At 34.7% G+C, this 25,949-nt stretch overlaps 1 protein-coding gene across 1 annotated transcript in view; it reads left to right on the top strand.

The window, feature by feature from the left end:
• LOC128988353 (monocarboxylate transporter 12-B-like) overlaps positions 1–25,949 on the top strand; it is a 76,742-nt gene that overhangs the window by 49,108 nt on the left and 1,685 nt on the right. The window contains exons 2-8 of the mRNA XM_054409577.1: positions 2,969–3,063; positions 20,541–20,667; positions 21,365–21,508; positions 22,258–22,544; positions 22,830–22,981; positions 23,813–23,906; positions 24,434–24,881. Coding sequence (XP_054265552.1) covers positions 2,977–3,063; positions 20,541–20,667; positions 21,365–21,508; positions 22,258–22,544; positions 22,830–22,981; positions 23,813–23,906; positions 24,434–24,881 — 1,339 coding nt within the window. The 5' untranslated portion in view covers positions 2,969–2,976. The remainder of the gene's footprint in view (positions 1–2,968; positions 3,064–20,540; positions 20,668–21,364; positions 21,509–22,257; positions 22,545–22,829; positions 22,982–23,812; positions 23,907–24,433; positions 24,882–25,949) is intronic.

The raw sequence follows: 25,949 nt of genomic DNA on the forward strand, positions 1-25,949 counted from the left end.
AATTCACCTTTAAAGTTAGAAAGATGTGCACGTAAAAATACATACATTGTACATGGTATTTAACCAAGATTTAAACATATTTTTTTTTTTTTGTTAAACTGGTTTTCAACATGTTCTGAACTCTTAACTTAATTGTTGTGTAGTATTTTTAGTTGTGTTAGTTTTGAAAATGTAGTATAGCAACTAGCAAATATAAACCATTTTGTTAGCGAGTTTCCTATATAGGGAATAAGCTATTAATGTTGGTCTCATGTTGGACCTAGACCATGGACCAATTTATTTTCCAATTTGATGTCCCCAGAGGCCAAAAACACCATCCGTTCAAATTCATAAATATATTATATGTGTGTCCATTTAGCATGATGACTTAAGCAAAAATCATCCAATAGTTTAATTCTTATATAAAAATTACTTTTTATTTATAAAATATATTAGTTTGGTCAACGTTGTTCAATCAACATGAGCATTATCGGACCACGGAAACGGGGTTTTATGGGGTAAAAAAACCTTTTCTAATTTTTAACCCTCTAAACATAGAATTTCACAATTTATCTCCAAACTATTTTGTAGATCTTAAAAAACAAATAATTTAGTATTTTTGAAGTGTTGTTATAGGCTATGGTATAAGTTACAGAGAAAATTTAAAAATTGAAAACTGAAAATTCCCATGTTATTCTTATAGAGAATAAAAAGTTTTTGTAGTTTGCTTGTTTATGGATATGTTTTGATTAAACTTGGCATATCCGGCATGGCGACATATGTATTTATTTTCTACTAAGCTATATTCACATTTTACTAAAAAAAAATTCTTTATTAAGTACTGTACTGTACTTATTAACCCTAATGCCATTTAAATAGGGTATAAATCTGTATAAATCTAACATGTTTAAGGAGATATTTAAGTGAACATCCAATCAGGCAAATGGAAGTTAGCGGGGGTATTAATTTAAATTCTCTTCTGCATTCCTATCCCTTTACAAAGCATAAATGAAGAAATTGGTCTGTTGTAGTAGGAGGAATTTCATTTTTTTTATTTGTAATTTTGCCTGATAATAAATTTAGTTACTTTCTGTTTAACATAAAAATTACCACCGTAAAACACACCCACTTGTTTTCTATTGTTATTTGTGTAACTAGTGTGCAAAGTGGCACTTTGTTGTACATTTATATGTTAAACTCCTAAATTTGTTTATATTTCATGTAGGAACTTCTTTGCATGGTGAGTTACAGGTCACATTGTGTATGCATTTTCTTTATTATATTATATTATATGATGTTGAAGGAATTTCTTTTTATTCATAGATCTTATGTATATTTTATAATGTATTTTATAATGTAGAATTTGACGTTTTCCAATGACTTGTATATTGTAAGTTTTATAGGAAATAAATTGATCTTATGTCTTATGTCTTATGTCTTACATGAGAGAAATGTTTATCCACGAGTGTGGAAAGTTTCTCAAGCGCAGCAAAAGCATTTGCACTCGCACTACACATTATATTTTCCTACAGTTACTATAAAGCATATAAAAAATTTGTTTTTCAAACACAATATAACACGTTTTTAGGAACGTTGAATGAAATGGGAAACGCTGGACCAGATGATCGTAGTCGTAGATCTTTAAATGTTACCAACCTATTTCCAAGCGTACATGGATTACGTGCCTAATTAAAGCACGCTGTTTTGTGTTGTTTGATTAGAATACCGGAGTGCGGCAAAAGTAAAAAGTGTTAGGCAAAGTAAGTAATGCAGCAATTAGCAGCTTTCTGTATGATCGCAAGGAAGCCCACTTTGTCAGGTGACTTTAGGAAAAGGTATTTCTAATTTTGTTTCCTGGTGGTAAAGTTTGACATAGACACATCACCATCTCATTATGAGTTAGTGTCATTATCAACTCTGACACTATCATGTGTTGTCAGGTCACCCGGAGGTAAACATAAACAAAGCTCTTACCTCACTTGATGTATCGTGATCATATAGTGGCAACTTACAACCATTGAGGACTTAATCACACACAGCCATTATCTTGACATGAATGGTGTTAAGCTTGTATGGTTCTAGATGGCGGTTTCCTACAAGATAATGTTTTTGTTTACTAATATTCACCAGATGTTCGGGTTTAGATACTGTCAACATTGGAGCTTATTCAGGATTGGTTTCTATACTCAATACTCAGTGTGTTGTACTTTTCTGCAATTTGAAGTTTTAATTAAAAATTTGAGTTACCCCTATACAGGGTAAATCAGACCACCTGTGCACATACCTTTACTGGATATAAAGCCGCTTGGGTAACTCACTGATCCAAAAAGTTACATTTTGCAACCTACAACCCCCCTAAAATTCCCCTAAATAAATTTTTTTTTTTTTTAGAAAAACACATTTTAAACGGCTCTAGCTTGAAAACAGTAAGAGCTAGCAAAGATTTGAAAGAATTTTCATAGTCAGGGATTAGATTTACTTCAGTCACTCTTGAGCGTTTTTCTACATTCGCACTCCTTCACCTTAAAAAAACACCTTACTTCTAAAATTTGTAAATTGTCTTGGATTTTTGACGTGTTAAAATTTTTAAATTACTTTTCGGACATTATATTTGTACTTTAAATTATTCCAACATTGAAAGATAAGTGCCTAAAGCGACATTTTAAAATTTTAATCCACTAAAAACATTTTAAATGGCGGGTTTTCAATAAATATGGTCGGTTTTTAACTCTTGTTGAGCCAAACCGTTGTGCACGGGGTGGTCTGATTCACCCTGTACAAAATGGTTCTAAATTGTTTCAAGGTTTATATTTCAAAGTCTTACAGATCTGACATATTCAAATTCTAGAAGTATGAAAGAAATAGAACATTCTTGAATGACACACAATGATCACTTCTGTTAATTTAGAGATTCCTAATAAGAAATTAAAAACCGTGTTCAGTGATTTGTTCCTTTCAGGGTCAATTTATGTTTTTTTATGATTTTCAGGATTGGAGATGAAGAAGACAAAAGGGCGAGTAACCTTTGTACCCCCGGATGGAGGCTGGGGCTGGGCAGTGGTCTTAGGTTCAAGTCTTATCAATGTAAGATACCAAAGTAAGAAACATTTCATATACTTCTCGAGTGCTCTTTATATACTCTTATCAGGTGCATTTCATTTATTGAGGGATTTGTTCTGGTCAGGTTTTAAGATCTAAAATCAATGTTTGTATCAAATAGAATTAGCCAAATAATGATGGTGGTGTGAAACTCTAATGAATTACCAAATTATATTGTCAAACACGATTAAAATTTGTTTGATTATTTGATCATTGCTTTTCTCAAACCAAGAACCCAATCAGCACAAGCACAAGCTACTCACAGGATAATCCCAAAATCTTTTTATATAAGGTATTTCACATGAACTTCAAATACAAAATATGGAAACATCACATTGAATTTTGAATATTGAATATTGAATAATATACTGTTGAATCTTGAATTTTGGTAAATACCTTCCAAAAACTTCTTTACCTAAAAATAACATTATTGTATCTATAGTTTCTTGCATCTTTGCATTGATTACAAATTCCCAAACATTGTTTTTTAAAGCGATTTCTATAAGATGATGGAAACATGAAATTACTGTTTCCATCCCCACACAAACTTGAAAGTAAATAATAGTATATTTCATTACTAGGACCGAAAGTGGCATTTTCAGAGTGCTCTTAAGTTTTTGTGTGAGGAAACCCAAATTTACGGGTTTAACGGAGCAAGTGCCGGAAAATAACTTTCGGTACGAACTAAGAACGACACGTTTCATCACGGCGCAAAAATACTCAAACACAAAAAACTGACCTCAGCAATATATTTTTTCTCAATTAATTATTTTAAACATCAAAATAACTTTTAAAACATAAATACCCCCGCCTCAGCAAACCTGCAGACTAAGCGAATTTCAACTTGTCTGATTACATTTTTACTAAAACTAGTAAACACATTGCTCGAAATCGAGCAATTACAAAGAAGTAAAGTAGTTATTTAAAAACAAATAAAAGTCATCATAATTTCCGATGAGCTTAAAAGACTCAACTCATAGATTATGTACCTAACAGTTCCTTATAATCAGCATTTCTTGTAATTATTTTATCATTTTTCAAAAGCTGATCTGGGTTTTTAATATGTTTCCCACTAATGTATTACCCATGTAGCACAGATGGTTGGGCCAACGTTGGTAAATTGTGGAGCCACACAGTTGGCCAACGGTAGAAATGTCACCTCTTTAAACTGTTTTCCAACCAACCATTGTCCAACAATGGCCCAACCATCCAAAAATACTGATGGCCAACTAACCTTTACACAACTGATATCCAACCAACCGTTTTATTTCACACAAAATAATAAATATTTAGTATGAAAATAATTATTATGTATAATTATTAGTTGAGTAAATTGATTAAATAGTTCATAAAAACAAATTTTGAAAAAAACAAGAATAAAATTTTTTGGCTCAGACGGGTCGACTTATGAGCCTCTTACCTTACCACTGAGCTATCTGTGATTGTTGATATAGAGAGTTTTCAAGTGGTGAAAGAGTAGCCGACAGTTGCAATGGTCGCAATACTTAAAACATTTTCGATACTACACAGTATAATATGATTCTGTTAATCATTTAAGGCATCATAAGTAGTTATGATATTATTATTATTATTTTTTTTGGGGGGGGGGGAGTTAGAGAGGATACTGGGTTTGAATTTGAATATAGATTATTTCATTACCGTTAGATTATCAATGCTATTATAATTGACTGTTTTGTGATTAATTACTCTTTCCCCATAAATTGTTGCAAATAAGTTAAAGAATATTAATTTTAAATATATTTGCATTATTATAATTATGTTGTGAAAGCTAGATCCAGAGAATGAAAGTTGTGTAAACTCAACTATGGACCATCATTGGTTCAACAAAAGTATCTTTTGTTGGTCCAACGGAGTGAAAAACGGTTAGACAACGGTTGGCTTGATGTATGATACCCAGCAATGCATATTAATGTATTTAATTAACAATGAACCAATGTTGGTCCACAGTTGTAAATATTGGTTGGCCTAACTATGAGATATACAGTTGGACAACGGTTGGTTCATTGTGGAAGCTCTAACCAACCATCGACCAACTGTCCCACAGTTGGCCAACGTTGGCCCAACCATCTGTGCTACATGGGTAGGTTGTCCGTGTTGATCTTCGTCAATGATAATGTAGTCTGCATGGTACCACCCATTGTCGCCAGTACGTTTACAAATTTCAGTAAATTTTTTATAGCGATAACATTTTGTTGACATGACTAAGAACCACCTGATTTTCTACATAACCTCTCTGTCACAATTTTATTTTCATCAATTGGCATTCATTTGGGTAAATACTGTTATAGGCTATCCTAAATTATTTTTACCTGAAAAAATGCAGAATTGAAAGGCCTAATGTCGTTCAGATGGTTTTTTGTTTCCCTTAAATGGGAATAATGCGAATCCTTCAATGAAAGTTTTTTTAAGGTTTCTTGGATGTAGTCACATTTTTTTTTTATCACTTGACTTTTATGAATACATATACCTATTTAATGATTAATGTCCTTGTTGTACCAGTTTAATTCAGACTTAGAGGGGTTTCCTTTACCAATCATCATAAAGTTAAGTCCATGTTTCCTACAAAATAGCACTTCGACTAACCCTTGTTCATTGTTTGTGGGAATCTTCATATTGTAGATGTAGGTGTTTTTCATCATATAGGATGATAACGACAGTAAATGTTTTTTTTTTTTTTAATCTCTATTTCTTCTACTTGCTGGTGGTGTTCTATGACTTTGCTATGTTTCCATGGTTAACAAATCGGTTCTTTCAATGATTTCTCAAGAAATACAGTACTATGTCAATTCATTTTTCTTATTTGGTAAAATATTTCAAATTGTCCAGGCTTTCTCGATTTTTTACTTTGTAATATGTATGAATGTAAATTAAAATAGTAAATATTTCATTTCAACAAAATCAGTACCCTAAATGTACCCAATGCGTTTCGTTGAATTGAAATATAAATAACAGCAATTAAATTATACAGCTGATCAAAATGTAAACAATTATGTTCTTCATAAGGATAACATGGGAACTATAACAGCCACTGGGGCAGAGACCAAGGGACTTTTTTAAAAATGTAAGGTCAGTTTGCAAATCTACGCGACACGCTCTTTACAATGAGACGTCAATGGATAAAATTGGTTAAGAAATGGCGGAGGAGTTCAACCGACAAAGTTTCATGTAGCGTATTAATTATATAGATAATGTTTTCTACAAAGTAGCCTTACTCATAGCCGCAATAGGTTTTCAGACACATGTCCAAAAGCCTAACAGCACGACTCCATTCCCCATACCGCCCTGAGCAATAGGGATCATTGAGATTCGCTCTAACCTTTCCTCTCCTCTTCATGGGCAAGTTTTCATTCCTCTTCTTTCTTAGTTTTTGTTTGTTTCTTTTTTTTTTTAATTTTAACGCCTGTATGTATCCCTGGTTTTTCCTATTTCCTTAGCTACTTTTCTAAACGTCTCAATTGTTTCCTTGTAACTCATCATGTTTTATTTTCTCATCTCTAGACCTATCTTATCCAAGACTTATTCCGGTTCTCTCCTATTTGTCTCCTGAAGTGAACAATTTATAAATACGTGACTCGTGGTTTTTATTTCTTCACATCTACACACTTCCTCTTCCACCATGTGAAATCTTCACAAATTCGCCTTGAAATGTTCTATGTCCTGTGACAAACTGCGTTTCTTAATGGCCCATCTCCCAATCTTGTTCCAGTCTCTTTCTGATGTTAGGTATATATACAAACGTTTACCTTTAAAACGTTAACATTAAACACTCTGCTCCCAACGCATTTGCCACTCATCTAATATCTCCTCTCTTCTGTTTCCGATGTACTCATACCCGCCTCCTTGTCTTCCAAAATCAACAGCTTATGCAGCGATTATCCAACAGTCCTAAATTGAATGTGAAATCTTCAGGCGGCTGTTGTAGAGCACACTTAAATCTAACACGGAAGGGTGCTTGCTGTATTCGGCTATCGATAATAGTATTATTTGTATTTTGTTCTCGTCTAGAAGTTAAAATTTTGGCGGCCTCCTCCTATTGGCCGTCCTGGTCTTTGTCTTATAGTCTTCGTTATAACGAACGTTTTTTTGGTTATGTTTTGACTTTGTGCAAAATTTTAGTATAACCAGCTGTTTCAAATATAAGTGTCAATTTGAAAGTATTCATCTGTTCAAATTTTAACAAACATTTTCTCCCTAAGAATAACATGGGAACTTTGAAGGCCACTGGGGCAGAGCCCTGATGGAATTCCAAAGTTTTTTTGTTTGATGGCAAAAATGCATGCTAAGACCTTTCTAACGACACCTTGGACATGGTGATCGGTAGCTCCACCACTCCAAAACAATTATGACAAAAATATGCATAGCGTATTAAATATATAGATATTTCCATAAATTAAATAAGATATATTTATTCCCAATTTAAATAACATTAGATTTAATGAGTGCTTAGGTTTGGGGGGAAGGTTAAAAGTGTTTTTTTACCATACATCATAATCCACTTGCTAGGGGGGTTCCCGTGTGCATTTTATGTATAGAAAAACACCCTAAGGGATCATGTAGGTACTATGTGGGTTATCATTTTTCACTAGGGTGCCAGCTTGGCAGAGTGGGCATAACCTCAGAATCCGCCATTTTAAAAATGGCGGCGGCATTTATTACATGAAACTCATTAAGCGCTTATACCTCGAAAATGGTAATATATAGCGAGTTACTTTTACAACAATAAATGTTGCTTACACAATAAGGAACAACTTTTGTATTTACAAAAATGCCCTACATATAACTATTAAGGAGTAGTTGAGCAATTTATGTTAATTTAACCTATACATTTTTACTCTGTTTGACAAAAAAATTCTAACATCTTTAAAAAACTGTTCCTTTTTAATTTTGCACATAGCACTTATTGCTCTTTACATTTAAGGTCAAAATACCCCCAGCGAAGCAAACCTGCAGACTAAGCAAACATTTACCTGGCTGCATTTCTACTAAAATATTAAAATTGGCATATTTATAGTATTTAACCTATACATTTTATCTCTGTTGCCAAAAAATCTAATAATTATATAAAAGCTGTTATTTTGTAATTTGGCATATAGCACAATTTTTTCTTCGCATTTAAGGGGATAAACCTGCAAAAAGCATTCGAGAAACTTCTGGCAGATATATAAGTTATTAAAATAATATAAAATATTTTTAAATTAATTTTTTGTTATTACATGACGCATACAAATATAAAAATAAATATAAACCTTTCTTTATAATGAATTTTTATTATTACAAATAATAATAAATTTACGGATGTAATATAAATTATTATTATAAATTCATAACATTTATTATTAAAATGGCGATGGAGCAGGAACGGGACCGGCGGCAAAGTTGTGTGCATCGGCCAAACATTGACGTCGCGTTATCATAACCAGTACCTTGACATTGTCCTTGGTGGTAGGCAGCTTTAAACTGATTGTATTGATATTGAACTAGTTTAGTGGATCATAAAATTTGAGCGCAGTTATTGGATCTTAATTATAAGCCTTTTGGGTTAAGAGGAATTAGATCTGTTCCCTTTTATAGTCATCAGAAAAATGAAACTGTTCACAATATACTTGTGAGCATTGCGGCAAAGAGTAACCACCATCACTGTGTCAAAAACTCAAAAAATCGAGTTGAAAACGTGTTCTTCCATGCAATGGATTTGGATGTATGTACAATAAAAAGCACGTAAGATATGCTGTATAGTAGCTCTACCAGACAGAATTTCTTCACGAGCAGAGGATGCAGTTCTTTAAGAGTATTCGTTGTACAGTGACAGTGTACGTATATCCAGTGTTTAAGATCATTCATAGTTTCACACTGAGTATCCTTTTTTTTATGTGAACTAGATGCTTCACTGTGTTTTCCAAACTTTATTCTAACTCTTCCTCCCCATCTTTTCCAAAGTCCATTAGCAAAGTAATTGAATTACATTTTAGGGTAGCACGCTTGTAACTAATTTGCTGGCAAAGTCACAGCCCGTTAAAATATGGAGTGCTGGGAGAACTGAGCAAAGGTTACTTAAATCAAATCAAATCAAATCAATTTTATTTCCACAATATATAAAAGTTTACAATTTTTCAAAAAAAATAAAATACAAATATATATAGTCTTGAAGCATTATAGAGTAAATTGATTACGTAAATTAATCCTAGTAAAATTAAATTTATAAAGTTATAATAGTAAAAACTTAAATACTAGTTGAATGTTTGCTCCGGCTTGAATGATAACTAATGTAATAGATAAGGAAATGAGTCTACATGGACCTCAGTGGTCTGTGCGTAGACTCGAGTTGTTAAAAATTATATATATTTTTGAGCTAATTTTAAATAGAAGAAAAAGTTTAAGATTAAATAAAAATTTACTATGTGCTATGGGAACGTGTAAAGATAAAGATAAGTTTAAAGATTATATAAAAAATTGGAGTAAATATTAGTTTAAATTTTTATGAACAGAATTGTTTAAGAAGAAGCCAATAAATAAAATGGAAAAGAATTTTGTTGGTTGCAAGAGTTTGCAGAGGCCCTGTCCGTTCAGTGCTGTCAGACAGTGGCAGGTCTCCTGTTATCAGTAGTGATAAGAGCCTCGGCCTCTTCATCGCTGATATCCAATAACCATCTATTAACTAGATTTTTGAATACACCTAACGTAGGTGAATGAAATAACTGAGTTGCTTTATACATAGTGGAATAATTCCGGAACAAAATATGTGCTATGTAGAAACAATTTGTTTTTGAAAAGGATTTATGCTGCTGAATAGTAGAAATTCCAATTCTATTTGCATATCTTGTATTATGAGTGTGGGTTATGGAAGTAAAAATTGAATTGAAGTTTTTAAATATAAAAATTAGAAGATCCTTAATAAACAATTTTGCAATGGGGAATATTCCAGTTTCATGAAATAGTAAATCTGAGGGGTATCTTTTACACTTTTTGAAACCAGCTTTTAGGATAGACTTTTGAACCACAATCAGACCTGTGAGATGTGAACTGTACGCCCCTCCCCAAGCTAATATTCCATAAGACAAAACCGACTGTACATATGCAAAATATGTTGATTTAATTTCTTTAAAACTGAGAACATCACTTAACTGTCTAAATGCAAATATAAGTTTTCTAGTTTTATTTTGCAAGAAATTAATATGCTCTATCCATTTCATATGTGAGTCAAAAATTATTCCTAAATATTTATATGAGTTAACTCTCTCTAAGGTATCGCACGAACAACTGTTATTGAATTGGTTGAGACAACTGTGCAAGATCAAATTGGTTAGGTTATAGTCAGCTGTTGACGCGAGAGAAATAGGCATGAATTTTGTTTTGGAAACATTAAGAGATAGTACATTTTGGTCGAGCCATTTTTTTACTAATTTGAGATCTGTTTGAGCTTTACTTTTCACACCTTCCCATGTCTTATCCTTAACATAAATCAATGTGTCATCTGCAAAAAGAAACATTTTTCCAAAAATTGGTAATTTAGAAATATTATTTATATATATTAGGAATAAAATAGGCCCAAGGGTACTGCCCTGAATCACCCCATAGTCAACAGGCACCTCATCGCTATTGACTCCATCTATGTATACGAATTGTCGCCTATCTCTGAGGTAGCTTTCGAACCATGAGATAGCGTTCCCCCTTACACCTATAGCAGATAATTTTGAAATTAGATGCTTTCTGTCTACACTATCAAAAGCTTTTTTGAGATCTAAAAAAATTAATACTGAGCGCAAGTTTTCAGATAGAGCATTAAAAATTTCTTTGTTGATATGAAAAAGAACATCTGTAACATTTTTATCTTTTCTGAACCCATATTGACAGTCTGCTAGGATCTGATTCTGGTTCAAGTAATCCACCATTTGTTCCTTAACTATTTTTTCAAGCACCTTAGAGAATGCACTCAATAAAGATATTGGTCTGAAATTATTTTTGTCTTTGTGGGAGTTTGATTTGTATAAAGGAAAAACTTTTGCCAATTTAAACTTGTCCGGAAATATTCCACTAGCCAAACTTAAGTTTATGATATGCAATAATGGTTTAGAGAGTGAATTTACATTTTCTTTGAGAACATCAGCCGAGACACCATCAAAACCGGGGGCAGACCCACCACGTAATGAGTAGACATGTCTGACAACGTCGAGTTCAGTCACTGTCTGGAGTGTAAACACAGTGTCCTGCCTGTAATCTGCGTCGTTGATGATCGGCGGACCGCTGCTATTTATTGAACTGGCAAGGTTATATCCAACAGAAGCGAAAAACGTGTTAAAGTCATCAGCTACAATCTTTCTTACATCAGGAGTGATGTTGGATACGTTTGGAAGATATTTCTGAACTGAAAAGGGGTCTTTTTTATTTGATCGCCCCGCCAGCTCGTTCACAACCATCCAAAAGCGTTTGGGGTTGTTTTGATATTGGTTTAATTTTGACCTGTAATATACTCGCTTAGAGCTTTTAATACCACTGGAAATTTGATGTCTTAAATTACGATATTCTTTATTTAAAGTAGCATTAAACGGCTGTTTTTTAATTTTCTTACTAGTTTTATCTCTTTCCCTAATTGAGGCGGTCTACGTAAAACGGGCGTATAAGCAAAAATGATGTTTTGAGAAAACACAAAAATAATTTTCATTGCTTTCTCCTGTTGTCATAGTAATCATTATTCCTGTAATTTAAATTTAATATAGTTACTAGATCTATATTAAAACACAGTCAATGAGTTTAAAACAAATCAAACGAATGTGTTTTTTTTATAAATAAAAAATGTATGCCATGTTATACGCCCTTTTTAGCCAGAACACCTTTTTTATATAAAACGGTTAGTAAAAAAGGCATAGTAAAGAGATCAAACCATATTTATTTGTTACAATAATAAAAATTGACATATAAAAAAGGGAAAAATTTAAAAGTTGGAAAATTGTTCATATCTGTCAAGAATAAATCAAAGAAAACAGTTAATTCTACGTTAACTCAGTTCGTTTCTTTGTCATTATGCTTTCTTACTTTATCCATTTTGAGAAATCATTGTTTCAATAAAGTCCACATCCTCTTCCTGTAGAAAACGGAATAAACATTTAACATCATTAACTTTAAGTTGGTTTACTTCTGGGTAAGGACACCTTTGAGTCGTAACGGTGCGAAAATCTCCAATCTGATGAATAGGCCGCCAATAACTGAACACTTCAAACTGTCCAGAAAAAGTTTTTGAACACAGCAGAGCACCATTTTGTAATGATTTGATTATGACATATTTCATGAGAGTAAAGTTGATTTTATGTCTTGAGACAGGTTTCTTCAGAAATAAATTATTAAAAAAAGGTTCCCAGTCTTGCAGAAGTTCTGGATCCATAAGGACTTCAAAGGGTGAAGGGTTTGTTCTGCACTCTGACATTGCTGTTAAATAAGGCTTCGGATTTCCAATCACTTCATTATTTTTTATTTTGTTCCTGATCAAACCAAAGTTTCTATCGCATTGCGAGAAACTGTGTCCTCTAACAGGGAAAAGTTGTATTACATTTTTTTTAAATGTCCTTGCAAACCAAGAAGTGAACTTACACATTAGAAAATTTCTATTTTGGCCACCTGTGGCATCAGAAAGTAAAACAACTGTAGAAATATCAGGGAACTTTTCAATTTGCTTTTTTAAACAGTCATACAAGAAACAAATAACTGAATTAGGATTTTTAACACCATCACATTCAGTAAATGCGTAACAATAGCTTGAATCATCATTAAACACATGAATATTGAAGCAATAAAGCCAGAACATCCTTTTATAGAACTGGTTGTTAACGTTCAACTTTGGGATTGGATGGTTCTGGGAGTAATCAAACTCAAGAGTGAGTGTTGTTGAGTTTTCTTGCTGGCTTTTAGCAATGTAATCATTACGGATTTCCTTCCTCTTTAATGCCTTCCTTCTATGTAGTTCATACATGGGTTGGCAAGGATCATTTGGGTTACTTTTTAACTTGTTTTTGCATTCTTCACAAAAATCGCAAACATCAGTTTTTGGTTTTCGCACAGCATAGGAAAATTTAGTTTTAAAATATTCATAGTAGGTCTTATATGACATTTTTAGATCCTTATTAGTTTGATTTTTGTAGTAGTCCTTGAACATTTCATATAATGTTTTAATGTTGAGCATACAGTTGTCAAAGTATAACAAGTTTGTTTTAGCTTTACAATAATGACTTTCATAATGTGGAATCGATTTAAGATGATCACCCATTAGCGAAATAACATCATCAGGAGTATTACGTGGTCTATTATCATGAGTACCTCGCTTTTCTTCGAAAGAATCATTGGACAGAAGTTTGCCCTGTACAATACGCAATCGTTTCTCTGAAATTTGAAATAAATTTAGTATTAACTTTCTACAAACGAATAGCTTACTTCCACCGACATAAAGTACATAATTCCATAAATTTTCTCTTGGTCTTTTTAGGTTTACAGTCTTTTTTTTTAGGGCCTTCCGACTTTTCCATACACCGAGCCAAATAAGCATATTGAAGGCTTTTTGATTGACCGCAATAAAAAGCATCGAATACTTCAACCTGGTTTTCAAATGAAACATTTTGATAGCATTTACTACTACAACAGTTTTCAATGACAGAATGGACTTTAGAATCAACACTTTTACCTTTACTAGTTGTATAGCCTAGGCCAAGAGCACGTTTACGTTTCACTTCCTCATGAAATTTATTTTTCTGTTTGTTTATTATTTTTCTTGTTCTTTTCTTCTTAACTTGAACTATTTCACTTTCATCACTTTCATTAGAGTCACTCATTTTAACTATTAATAATATAAATAAGCAGCATCACACAGGACTATCAAATCATAACATAACCACAAAACAAGAGTACCTGACTGTGAAAACCAGCTGACATCACCTCACAAAAACAGGTGTACCAACTTCAATTTTCAAGATATTGCGATGAACCTTGCACCACTGAATTCTACACGAAATGGCGGATCAAATAAAGCGATCTGCGTAAAAAGGGCGTATGGACCCATACGCCCCTTTTACGTTGACCGCCTCAATTAGCTTAATCAAATCATTTGTGATCCATGGCTTTAATTTTTTGAACCTCGATGATTTCTTAACAGATTTTTTAGAACTATCTATGGTTTCATCCATGATTTGTAAAAAACGAGATGCACAAGAGTTAATGTCAAGGTCGATAAAAAAGTTGTTCCAGTCTATTTGCGCAAGATTACAGGACAGTAGTGTATGATCGATAATGCGTGTAGAAGTATCCAAAGTAACTGACGGTGTATTGGTTGGAAAAGTAATAGTCATGCCTGTGCTGAAATGGTCTGTAACGTGTGTGTGTGTAATGTTGCTGATTGTACATTTTTCATGTCGTTGTAACGTATGAACATGTGATCAATGCAAGTTTGGCTATTGTTCGTAATTCTTGTTGGTTTGTCTATACATTGAATGAGACCAGCACCTAACAAACAGTTTAAGTAACTGTCGTTAACAGAATTAATACTCAACAAATCAAAATTTATATCTCCAGTTAAAATAATCATCAAATCTTTGCTCAAATGGTTAAGATAATTTTCTAAATCGTTTATAAATAATTTAGCATCTGAATCAAAAGTACGGTATAGTGCTAACAGACAAAATTTGTTATTGTGTAAGTTGAAATTGAGTTGTATTCCATAAACGTCAGCAAATGAGATCTGTGATGCAGTTACTGATAGTCGATTGTTGAAGTAAACAATAACACCGTCGGCTCTATTTCGTCTGTTATCAGTGAGTACATAGTCAAATCCGTCAATCGTCTGTCCCCCTACCCCCTCCTGCAACCAACATTCTGTCAACACAATAATATCCATCTTGGGAATTTCATTTAAATAAATTAAAAATTCATCAAAGTTTTTGAAATAGCTTCTGATGTTTGTGCTTATGACTTTCAATTCGTCATCACCATTATTGTGTGAGAAAAAATTTTTAATTTCAGAAATGGATATTAGCTCTAAACAATTGTTGTGGAAAAACAAAGAGTTGTCACCATCCGCATTCATCTAGCAGTCTACGCACATACCACCTGCCCGGCCGGCAATTGTTGATTGTTGAGCCTACTGCTGTTCAATTGTTACATAATAAAGTGTAGTTACTAATAGTTTGTTAATGAGAGAGAAAAAGTTCTTACTAAATCTAAATTTAAATTAAATTTCTTAGGAAATTCTGATTGCAACTATTGCATTTTGCTGCGGTACATAATAATAAAGAACGTACTATTATTAGTGAACAGAGAGAATTAATATTAGCTAATTGAAACTGAAATAAATACCTTATTAAAAAAATGGAAAATTTATTACTAACAAAATTGTATGTGCCCATCTTCAAACATATTACTTTAAAACCTATTTCTATTTGTAAACATACTATCAAAAGATGTTTAAAAATTGAACACATTCATACATTTTAATTTAAACACATTATCTTGGAGTTGTGATATTTTAAGATTAAAACAAAATAGGTAAAATCTTTTAAGTAATATAAAATGGTCTGCTTATTCGTAATTAGAAAATTTAAAACGTAATCTATGACTTAATTTTAATTTATAGAGATTTTAACCTACTATACATTGATCATGAATAAAATGTATGTTAGCCTATTTTGTATTTTCATGAATAAGCAAAAGTTTAAATAATAAAAAATAAATAAAGCCATTTTATTTTAATGATTGACAGGATGAGTAGAATATAAATTTTAAAAATGTCTAAAATCATTTATTCGTCTTAAGCTAGATATCGGCTAACAGACAAAACTTTTATTTGGAAGATATTTTGTAGTATGAGATATTTTACCACGTATTAAAATAAGTGTATTCTTCTTTTTTTAATCAATCATGAATTTGTAAAAAGTAGTATTGCTAAACATAATAAATAAATAAAAAAAAGTATTCTGTCTTCAAAAACTTTAAATAAAGAAAACCTACTAGTCGTTAGCATAATTATGTGAGCTTAGGTCTTACATGTGGCTAGTCAAACTATTTGTTGTTGCTGTCGTCGTTCCCCTCCTCGGCGTCGTCGGCGACCTCGGTCCTCCTTGTCGGCTTGGCGCTCTGGAGCTTCAGCTTCTTGAAGTCGCTCATCCTTGTTATACGGACGGCCTCGGCCTTCTCAGACTCCTTAACGAGCACCTTTCCATTGAAGTAGCCTGCGCTGTACAACCTCCCCTCTCTCTTCAGCCGACGAGCTTTGCCGAGCAATGTTTTGTTGTTCGGTGTTAAATGTTCGTTAATATAAACTGTGCTGGCCGGGATAGATGGGTGGATGTCGGCGGTGTCAATGCTTCTTTTTTTCCTTATGGCAGACATCCAGGCCTCCTTTGTGCGCCTTGATGTGAACTGGATTATGATGGGCGGGTAGGCGTGCTTGTCCTTAGAGTAGATCCGGAGCCTGTGTGCAATAGAGATTTGAGCTTCGTCGTAAGTAACTCCAAGCGCTCCGGCGATGTGTTGGAGGCAGAGGTAGATGTCCTCCTTCTGTGACACCGGCATCCCGAGGATCTCGATGTTAGCAGCGCGTGAGTGCTGCTCAGCATCGTGAAGCCGCAGTTGAAGGTCGCTCACTTCACTTGTTAGCTCACTGTTGACTCCCTCCAGCTCGTTGCATCGTTCTATTAGCTTCTCATGTTCGTTGTCCAGTCTGGTAACTCCCTCCTGCAGCCGTTGCACGTCAGATTGTAGTAAGCTGACTGAGGTTAGCACATCATTTACTTTGTCGTCGATTTTCTTGTATATATCGACCTTCAGGGTCCGAATGGCTTCCAGAATAGAGTCCTTATCATCGTTGCTGCGATTAGACGCGCTTGATTTTGAATCCTCAACACACGAATCACATTTTAATGTTTTGTTTCTTGACTTAGTGAAGCTCTGCAGGGATCCAGCGCGCGTGCACGTGGCGTGAAACGACAACTTGCAGTCAACACATTTAGCCAAGCAATCACTTTCGCCGACCACTTTATTACATTTACCGCACTTAGACATGATAAACACGATTAGCTCCGAGCTCCAAGCGTTAAAAAATGAATAATTTTGTATATTAAATCACTTGTTCGGCCAATCCGGGCAGGTAGCGGCACGACTCAGATAAGCAGCGGTCGGAGAGATAGCGCGTCCGCTCCCATCGACTGTCTGATAACAACTGAACTTCCAAGCCTGTTTGCTATAATGTGAACTAGTACATATCATGACGTTCTGGCTGAACCAAGTCGCATCCACAATCCTGCAAACCTTCCGAAGAGACCCATTCATAAAGTGTAAAGCCAACACTACGACATCTGTATCCGAAGACAGAACTACGACTTAATTTAATAACTCGATTAAAAATGATCCAATTTTAATGAAATTTATCACAGACGCGTAAACCTACGTTTTCAGACAAATTCGGACTATTAAACCAGCACGATCGGACTATGGGAACGGGGGTTTATGGGGAGTTTTATGGGGTAAAAATTCATTTTTCCGATTTTCAACCCTAAAAGCACGAATTTCTATTATGACCGAAACCATTTTGTAGAGCTCAAAAAAGAAATAACTTTGTATATTGAAGCGTTTTATGCCCAAAAGCTACGGAGATAATAAAAAAAAAAAAAATTAAAATTCCCATGTTATTCTTATAGAGAATAAATAAACTGTTTTAGTTTGCTTGTTTATGGATATATTATAGTCAAATTTCAAAATGTTGTTTCATTCATACTAAGCTATCAACATTTAAACAAATATATAAAAAAACACCTCAATACCTTCCCTTGAAGCAGAAAAACTTAAGTACTCATTACAAATCAATGTCATTTAAATAGGAAATCAATCCGTCAATTTTAATATTTTAGTAGAAATTCAGCCAGGTAAATGTTTGCTGATTCTGCAGGTTTGCTGCGACGGGGGTTTTAGACCTTAGATGTAAGGAGCAATTAGTGCTATGTGCCAAATTACAGTTTTTTTTTAAGGTATTAGAATTTTTTTCTCAAACAGAGTAGAAATTTAGAAGTAGTAGAAGAGTAGGGTCAAATTAGCATAAATTGCTCAACTACTCCTAAATAGTTATATTTAGGGCATTTTTGTAAATACAAAAGTAATTCCTTATTGTGTAAGCAACATTTATTGTACTAAAAGTAACTCGCTATATATTACCGTTTTCGAGATATAAGCTCCAGATGAGTTTCATGTAATAAATGCCGCCGCCATTTTTAAAATGGCGGATTCTGAGGTTATGCCCACTCTGCCAAGCTGGCACCCACGTGAAAAATGATAACCCACATAGTACCTACATGATCCCTTAGGGTGTTTTTCTATACATAAAATGCACACGGGAACCCCCCTAGCAAGTGGATTATCAATAGTATAGGATGAAATAAATAAATTTGCCAAATTTTATCAACATATATATCCATAAACAAGTAAACAACAACAGTTTTCATTTTCTCCATAAGATATGATATTTAATTACACTATTTTTTAATTTTCTCACCGTTAGGTATACAACAGCGCTTCAATATACTAAATTATTTCTACAAAATGGTTTGAAAAGAAATTGCAAAATCTTTTGTTTTTAGGGTCAAAAATGAGAAAAACCAATTTTTACCCCATAAACCCCCGTTCCCATGGTCCGATTATGCTGGTTCCCGAACTCATTCAAGTTTATCCCGCCTACACCTTCAAACCAAATTTTATCAAAATCAAACAAGAATTACTCAAGTTATCGTGCTGATGGACACATATTATATATATATATATATATATAGATACATAAAAATTTGAATGAATGGTGTTTTTGGCCTCTGGGGACATCAAAATGAAAAAGTAAATCGGTCCCGGGCCTAGGTCTTACCATGAGACCTACGGTAATAGCTACTTTCCTATAGGTAAATTCGCTAAATTAAAAGATAATAACGTCTAAAGGAACGTATATTTCTCAATAATGTTGGTTAAACATCAAAATAAAAGACTTTTAACAATACATACAGCTGATACAAATCATTAAATTATACCATAACAAAACACTGGCACACTGATATTGAGTAGATGGAGAACTGATCGAGAGCGAGGGAAAATCAGCTGATCGATTTTCCCTCGCCCTAAATTAGTGCTTGGAAAACGAATACTTTCATTGATGTCAGCTGTTATCGAAAATAGTTACTTTTGTTGAGTGATGAAAACACTTTTACTGTAGACAGTTAGACGCTTACTGTTAGAAGATGTGATACATCTGTACACAAATAACTTTAACCTTCACCTACATAAGAGCTAAGCTTGATGGTTCGTAAAGTCAGTTACTTTCTAGATTATATTCTGTGTCAATAGGTTGCACATTGATGTTTAATAGTTCAAGCATAAGATTTTTCTCTGAAAGTTCACAACAATCTAGTATTTTTCTTGATTGTTTATTTACTTACCGAACTTTAGAAATTAGAATCCAAAATTAAGGCTGGTCCACACCGGAGCGGGACAGCGGTGGAAGGAAATGTCGCTCGGGATTTTAAAACACATTGTGATAAATGTGAGCACCCACACAAGAGCGGCGAGCTACCTTCATCCCGCTGTGATGTTCGGTCTTCCCGTCAGTTTGGAACATGTAGGATTTTCCCGCTCACACCGCCGCGGGACCACATGGCTCAAGCTGTATACTGTTTTTGTATATCCTTTGTTATCAAATCCACAAGTTCATCAAAACATGCGATGGTAATTCTATAATAGAATCGCCTTTTGTCTTTTCATTTTGACAATTTGATAATTTCATGGACCCAAATGGACCGCTCTCTTGCACCTTCATCTTTCTCTGCTGTTTCTAGCAAGAGCAAAGCTTTTTTTCTTGTGGCCTCAGATTCAGAACTTGAACACATAAATTTATAATGTAAGCATTCACTAAACACAACCACCCTGTAGCAAAGCTGAAAATGAGCTGAGGGGAGGAGTCGTCCTGCTTTCCGCTGCCTGCCGCTTAGGTGTGGGTTACATCTTTCCCGCTACGTACTGCTGCTGCTGGCTACCACTGGTCCCTCACCCATTTCCGCTCCCGCCGCTGTCCTGTTTCGATGTGGACGAGCCTTTACCGCATATCTACCACCAAATAAACTGATAACTCTTTCTTCAGTTATAATTTCTCTTAAAAAAAAAAAAACAACATGGCTCCTGAAAAAGGGTGTATTTTTGACCATCCAGAGTAGATACAACAAGACCAATCTGTTAGATTAATTTTATATGCGAACAAAACCAGAGTTTGGTCTATTCCCTAACAAAAAATTTAAATAATGTCAATGGAATAGAAAAACAGAAAACTCAAAATAATAAATACAAAGGCTAATCCATTAAAAGACCATTGATTCTGATTCTGAACAGTATAGGAATAAATTCTACGATGTGAGATTTTTAATATCTTTGCTATTCTATTTTAGCTGTCAACAAGATCTATAGAGCCTTCTTTTGGTTTGTTGTTTGGAGACCTCCTTAAACAGCTGGAAGTCACAACTACAGGAGCAGCTGTTATAATGAGCACTTTAGATGCTGTCATTAACTTCTCAGGTAAGGATTAGTTGCAGTGACTTTGGATACTTCAAGTAGGCTTGGATTAGAGTACATGATGCAGGTTACATACTTTAAAGCTAAAGATGTATGAAGGCCGAAGGCGGTATTAAAGAATGAGATAAGTGCAAAACTTGTGGTGCAGTGGAATGTTCACTTCCTAAAACTAAAACACAAAACCCGTTTACGTTGAAAATTTAACTTGACAAAGATCCTGTCCCATGGCGACTGTTTTATGGAAACTCTTCATCCACTAATCAAATAGAGAGACGGAGAACAATCTGTTATGGACAGACTTTTTGACAGCCAAAAATCAAGTCCAAATGGATTGTCTTAACCAATAAGAACCGAAGACGTATAAAGTCAACCAAGAAACTATAGATTCATTGAGACAGTCTACTAGTAACTATCATATCGGTCGATCATGTCTTGAATTCTTGGTTCAGTCACGAGTCTGATAGTGTTTTTTTCTCTTTTTTTAATGGCCTGTTGCCCTTAAAGGCAGATTACATTTTATATAATATAGTTTCCAGTGGAAATATAATCAAAATATGTATGTTATACCTCAATTATACTTTATCTTGTTGAATTTAGGATTTTGAGCCCTCAATCTGTTTGTTGCTGTCTCCTGGCCAGGAAAACAATAAAATACAATATCCATGAAACACCATTGTCTTAGTAATACAACGGTTTCTAGGATTCTTCGTGGGGCCACTGATCAAGAAGTACTCCTATCGCAAGGTCGGTTTCCTGGGAGCCATCCTCAGTGCCACAGCTCTAACAGCCACGGCCACAGCTAGTAGTATGACCCATATACTTCTCACATACAGTCTCATGGGAGGTTAGTAGTGATACGTTGTAAATTATAGCTAGAGTTGTAGAAACACTTTATTATTAATCTGTAGTCACCATTCTAAGAGGGGGTTGGTATCTTCTTACACTAGCTTCTATTCAATCACAGAGTAGACGTCTATCTTTAATCTGTGATTTTAATGTAGTTAAATGCCTGGAGTACAATCAAGTCATCTTGTTTTTTTTGCTGGATCACTGGTTTTTAAATCAAAGGGTTCATTTTAAATACAAAAATCTAAGCACATGTTCAGTTAGAAAACTTAATTACAGGTTTGAAGTTACTTGTGGTATTAACCACAATCAGGAATGACACATTACTCCCTGGTATATTAAACTTCCTTTGTATAAACTATGACTATATTTTTTTTAACCTGGATGTCTCTTTCTGCCAAGGAAGTCTGCAACACAATCTTACTGTATCAGTAATTTTTTTCTGAAGGCTGATGGCCTCTTTTAATTTGCTCATCCAAGATCCAACTAGATCTCAAAGACCTGTGTGTATAACCGTATAACCCAAAAAGAAAATCAAGGGTTGAGCCAGTATAGCACATGATTGCATGAACAATTCTTTAAGTGGCAACTGGGATCTGAACCCATTACATTGCAGCCTTTTGGTTTCACAGTCTGTTATGCTGACGAATCTCCATCTAAGATAATAATGTTTATTCATCTAATTCATCAAAATGAATATTACATAAATTTTAGTATGTGTAATAACTACAAAATAATTTTCAACAGGTCTAGGTTTCGGACTGGCGACGGCAGCCACGTTCGTAGCCCTGAACAGTTACTTTGTGAAGCGCCGAGGACAAGCTGTAGGCCTAGCTATGGCAGGGACAGCGCTGGGCTTCATGGCGATGCCTCAGGCTATCAGCAGACTTCTGGAGGAGTTTGACTTCCGAGGTACAATGCTGATCCTGGGAGCGCTGGGACTTCACGCACTGGTGGGAGCTGCCATGCTGCAGCCTGTCAAGTGGCATATGAAGACTGTTGTTGTGGAAGAAGAAGGCCTCCTGGGGGAGAAGGTGAGGTTCAAGGATTCAAGAGTTTTAATTAATTAAGACGTGAATTTAAAAAAAATCCTTTGATCCTTTGATTATAAAGAAGTAGGGTGAAGTTCAATTTTTGGGAACTCCAGAGCGCTTCTACACCACTGGATAAAAATTGACACATTTAAAGTTTTAACAACCACTATCAGGTAGAGAATAAACCTCTGAACTTTAACATCCATTAATATAAAATACCAAAATTACATTGTCAAATAATTCAAACACTTACATACTAATTTTGTATTCCTGGTTTTTCTGTAGGAAGCCAACAAGGTTCCAGGCAAGGCAGTAGGAGATGACGGCAAAGAAGTATCATCTTCACTACTTCTTCTTCCTCGCACTAACAGTGTTGCGTCGTCTGTAGCCACAAATTTCCAAAGGCAGAGCAGTCAACGCAACATACCTCGGAACAGGTACCTTGCTAGTCCCTTTCTCTTTTTAAGTTGGTAGTTACAAAGTTTATCAGTAGCTTGTAAGACCGTACGTTTACGTCGCGGCGACTTCGCGAACACGAGCACGGGCGCGGACACGCGACGGACACCTGTAGGGGATCACACTAGTACTGTCTTTGTTCACTGACCTACTGCCGAGAAGGGTTGGTTTTGCAGGATGAGAGTCTATGCTTGATTGGTTCTTACAACAATTAAAACATATGACTATAAATTTAAATAATTTAATCAAACAAAACAGTCTTAGCAATAAATAAAAACCAATCCCTCAGCAAACGTTCTTTTAAGCTGGGATTCCCTAGGCGTGGAAGCTGAGCGTGGAGAGAAGAACGCAGAGAGCGGACTCCTCTTGTCTTAGGTAATTTAATGTTACTGTTTTCCTAGAAGCGGAGTGGAATGCAATGTTAATCGCTTTTCCGCCCTCTGCTCTCCGCCTTCCATGCTCCTCATCTGTGTCTAGAAAAACCTGGCTTTAAATAGATTTTGATCTGACTGACTGGTCATATCATGAACGTGCCGATAGCTGAGTTGAAATATTAAGCCTAGTTCTTGGTTTCAAGTAAGACACATGGTTTGTCAAATACATTTTTTTAATTGGTATTGTTAATAATCACTGAGTTTCAAGGAGTTAAGGATTCAATGAGGAAAGAAATAAGCCTCTAGTTAGTCACGTGAATAAAGGAACTTTCATAACTTTTTAGAAGTTTTAGTTGTTATTTAAACCTAATTTGTTTTATATATTTAGATTTTTAAGTACAAAAAAAGCTTTATCTGAAGCTATAATTTTTTTTTAAGCTCGAATGCCAGTTTTGCTCGGAGACGGAAAACCTCAGTGATCTCGAACGTCTCACACCTAGATCTAATGGGAAGCACCATGCACGTACATGTTGTAAGTACTGTAGTTAAATTTCTGATAGTTACTATTAACTTAGTTAGTATGTAACCAATATGTAATTTATCTAAAGTAAAATTCACTCTCAAATTAGGTAAAACCAAGCTACTACATGTTTAACACACATCCGTTTCAGATTATACAATAAAATCTTACTAGCATTATTTAATCTTTTAGCTTCATAAAAAAAATATAATTTCGTGTTTGTAATTTGTATTACTTTCTGATCTTACAAACTTTGGTTTGGCCAAGGGCCCAGTCCGGTATAGTTTGGTAATATAGCACCATCTTTGTTTTGTGTTATGTTCATGATTTAAGTTAAGTTGTATGTAAATATTTATTTGTTTTTGTGTCTTTTTAGCTTTGACATTATTGCACATGCAACAAACCGAACGAGTCAGCAGTTTTTTATGAAAATGTTGATTATAGAGACGATTTTGAGATGATCTAATTCCTCAAGCTCTTTATCTCTCAGTACCAATCAAGTAAGCATATTTAATTTTAACCGAACAATTTTGCTGTAGGAAACAGACAGTGAGTATGAAGACGACCATGAAGAATGCACTTGCAAGCACACTGATGTCGAGAACGGTGTGGTCAAATCAAACAACAACACGATCAAGAAGAAACTAGTGGAACGGGAGAGGAGGAACTCAAAACGAGCCGAGCAAACATTTTGGCAAAAAGTGGTCAGCGTGATGGACTTTGACTTGTTGTTAGACATGAGCTACTTGAACATCCTCTTCGGATTGTCCATCACGTACATCGCAGAGTTGAATTTCAAGTTGATAATCCCTTTCTTCATGGCCAACCTTGGATACACCAAGAGGGAGACTGCTCAGGCGCTCAGTGTGATGGCGATAGCCGACATTACAGCTCGTATAATTATGCCTCCCATTTACGATAGACTTTCGTTCTCTCGTCGAAGCACTCTGATTGTTGGTCTAGTTTGTGTCGCAGTTGCTAGATCAGGTATGTGATCTTTTACAAATATAGAACAACGTATTTTTGCTTTAACTTGTGGTTATAAGTATTCATGTATAAATTTATATGGAATGTGAAATATCTGAATAACCCGGAGACACCCATTTTAACCTAGAGTAGACATAGATGCAGAACACTAACACTGAACTTCCACAACAACACTGGAGTAGACGTAGAGCCAATCTATTCTGGTTATCCAGATATGTTAAAAACACATCCTTGTTTATGGCAAAAATTAAAGAATTTACATTCATCAATGAAACCTAAATTGTACTAATATAGTGGCAAACTGTAGCTTCTTACAGGTTAGTAACCTGTATACAGTGCTTCATGTCTAAAACCATAGACAAAAAGAATTAAATATACACTGTCAGCCGTGCTGCGGTTACCATGGTTACCATAGATTCTGGCGCACACTGCTGGGAGCGCCGTGTAGCTATGTAGCGTGTACGCCGTATCTACATGGCGCTCCCAGTGGTGTGTGCCAGAACCTATGGTATCCGCAGCACAGCTGACGGTCTATATTTAATTCTTTTTGTCTATGCTAAAACTAAAAGGTATGGATTGAATAATTTAGGATGGCACTTGCCCATTATAACCCTTTCCCCTCCTACCTCACTCTGGTTATTTTGTACATTCATCTCAAAATTACCATGAGATCTGTCCTTTCGTATTCAGTAGAAGAGTGATGGGGAAGGCTCAATGTCTCTCTCGCAATATCCTCCCTACAAGTCTTAATGAACTAACCAGTCTTAATTGACATGATCTCTACCAAATTTGAAATGACAGCTATGACCCCTCCTCTCAATCCTCCATTACTTGTATGATTACCTTCCTCCGTAAACAATTTATTCTTTAGATTTAATAAAAGACGTTCAAAAATTTCAGCATCAGTATATAAAAAGATTTTACATTTAAACATGAAATAATCCTTTGGTAGAGAGACTGCCTGGAACAGCTTCTCTACGCTCCCTCAAAACAAATGGTCTTGGTTAAAGAAAACCAGCTGATCTAAGTCAATAAAAAATCCCTCATCTCATCCAATCTACACTCATC

This window comes from Macrosteles quadrilineatus, unplaced genomic scaffold (genome assembly GCF_028750875.1).
Source record: "Macrosteles quadrilineatus isolate MER2022 unplaced genomic scaffold, UCM_ALF_1.0 Scaffold_3__2_contigs__length_128488019, whole genome shotgun sequence".
Taxonomy (NCBI): domain Eukaryota; kingdom Metazoa; phylum Arthropoda; class Insecta; order Hemiptera; family Cicadellidae; genus Macrosteles; species Macrosteles quadrilineatus.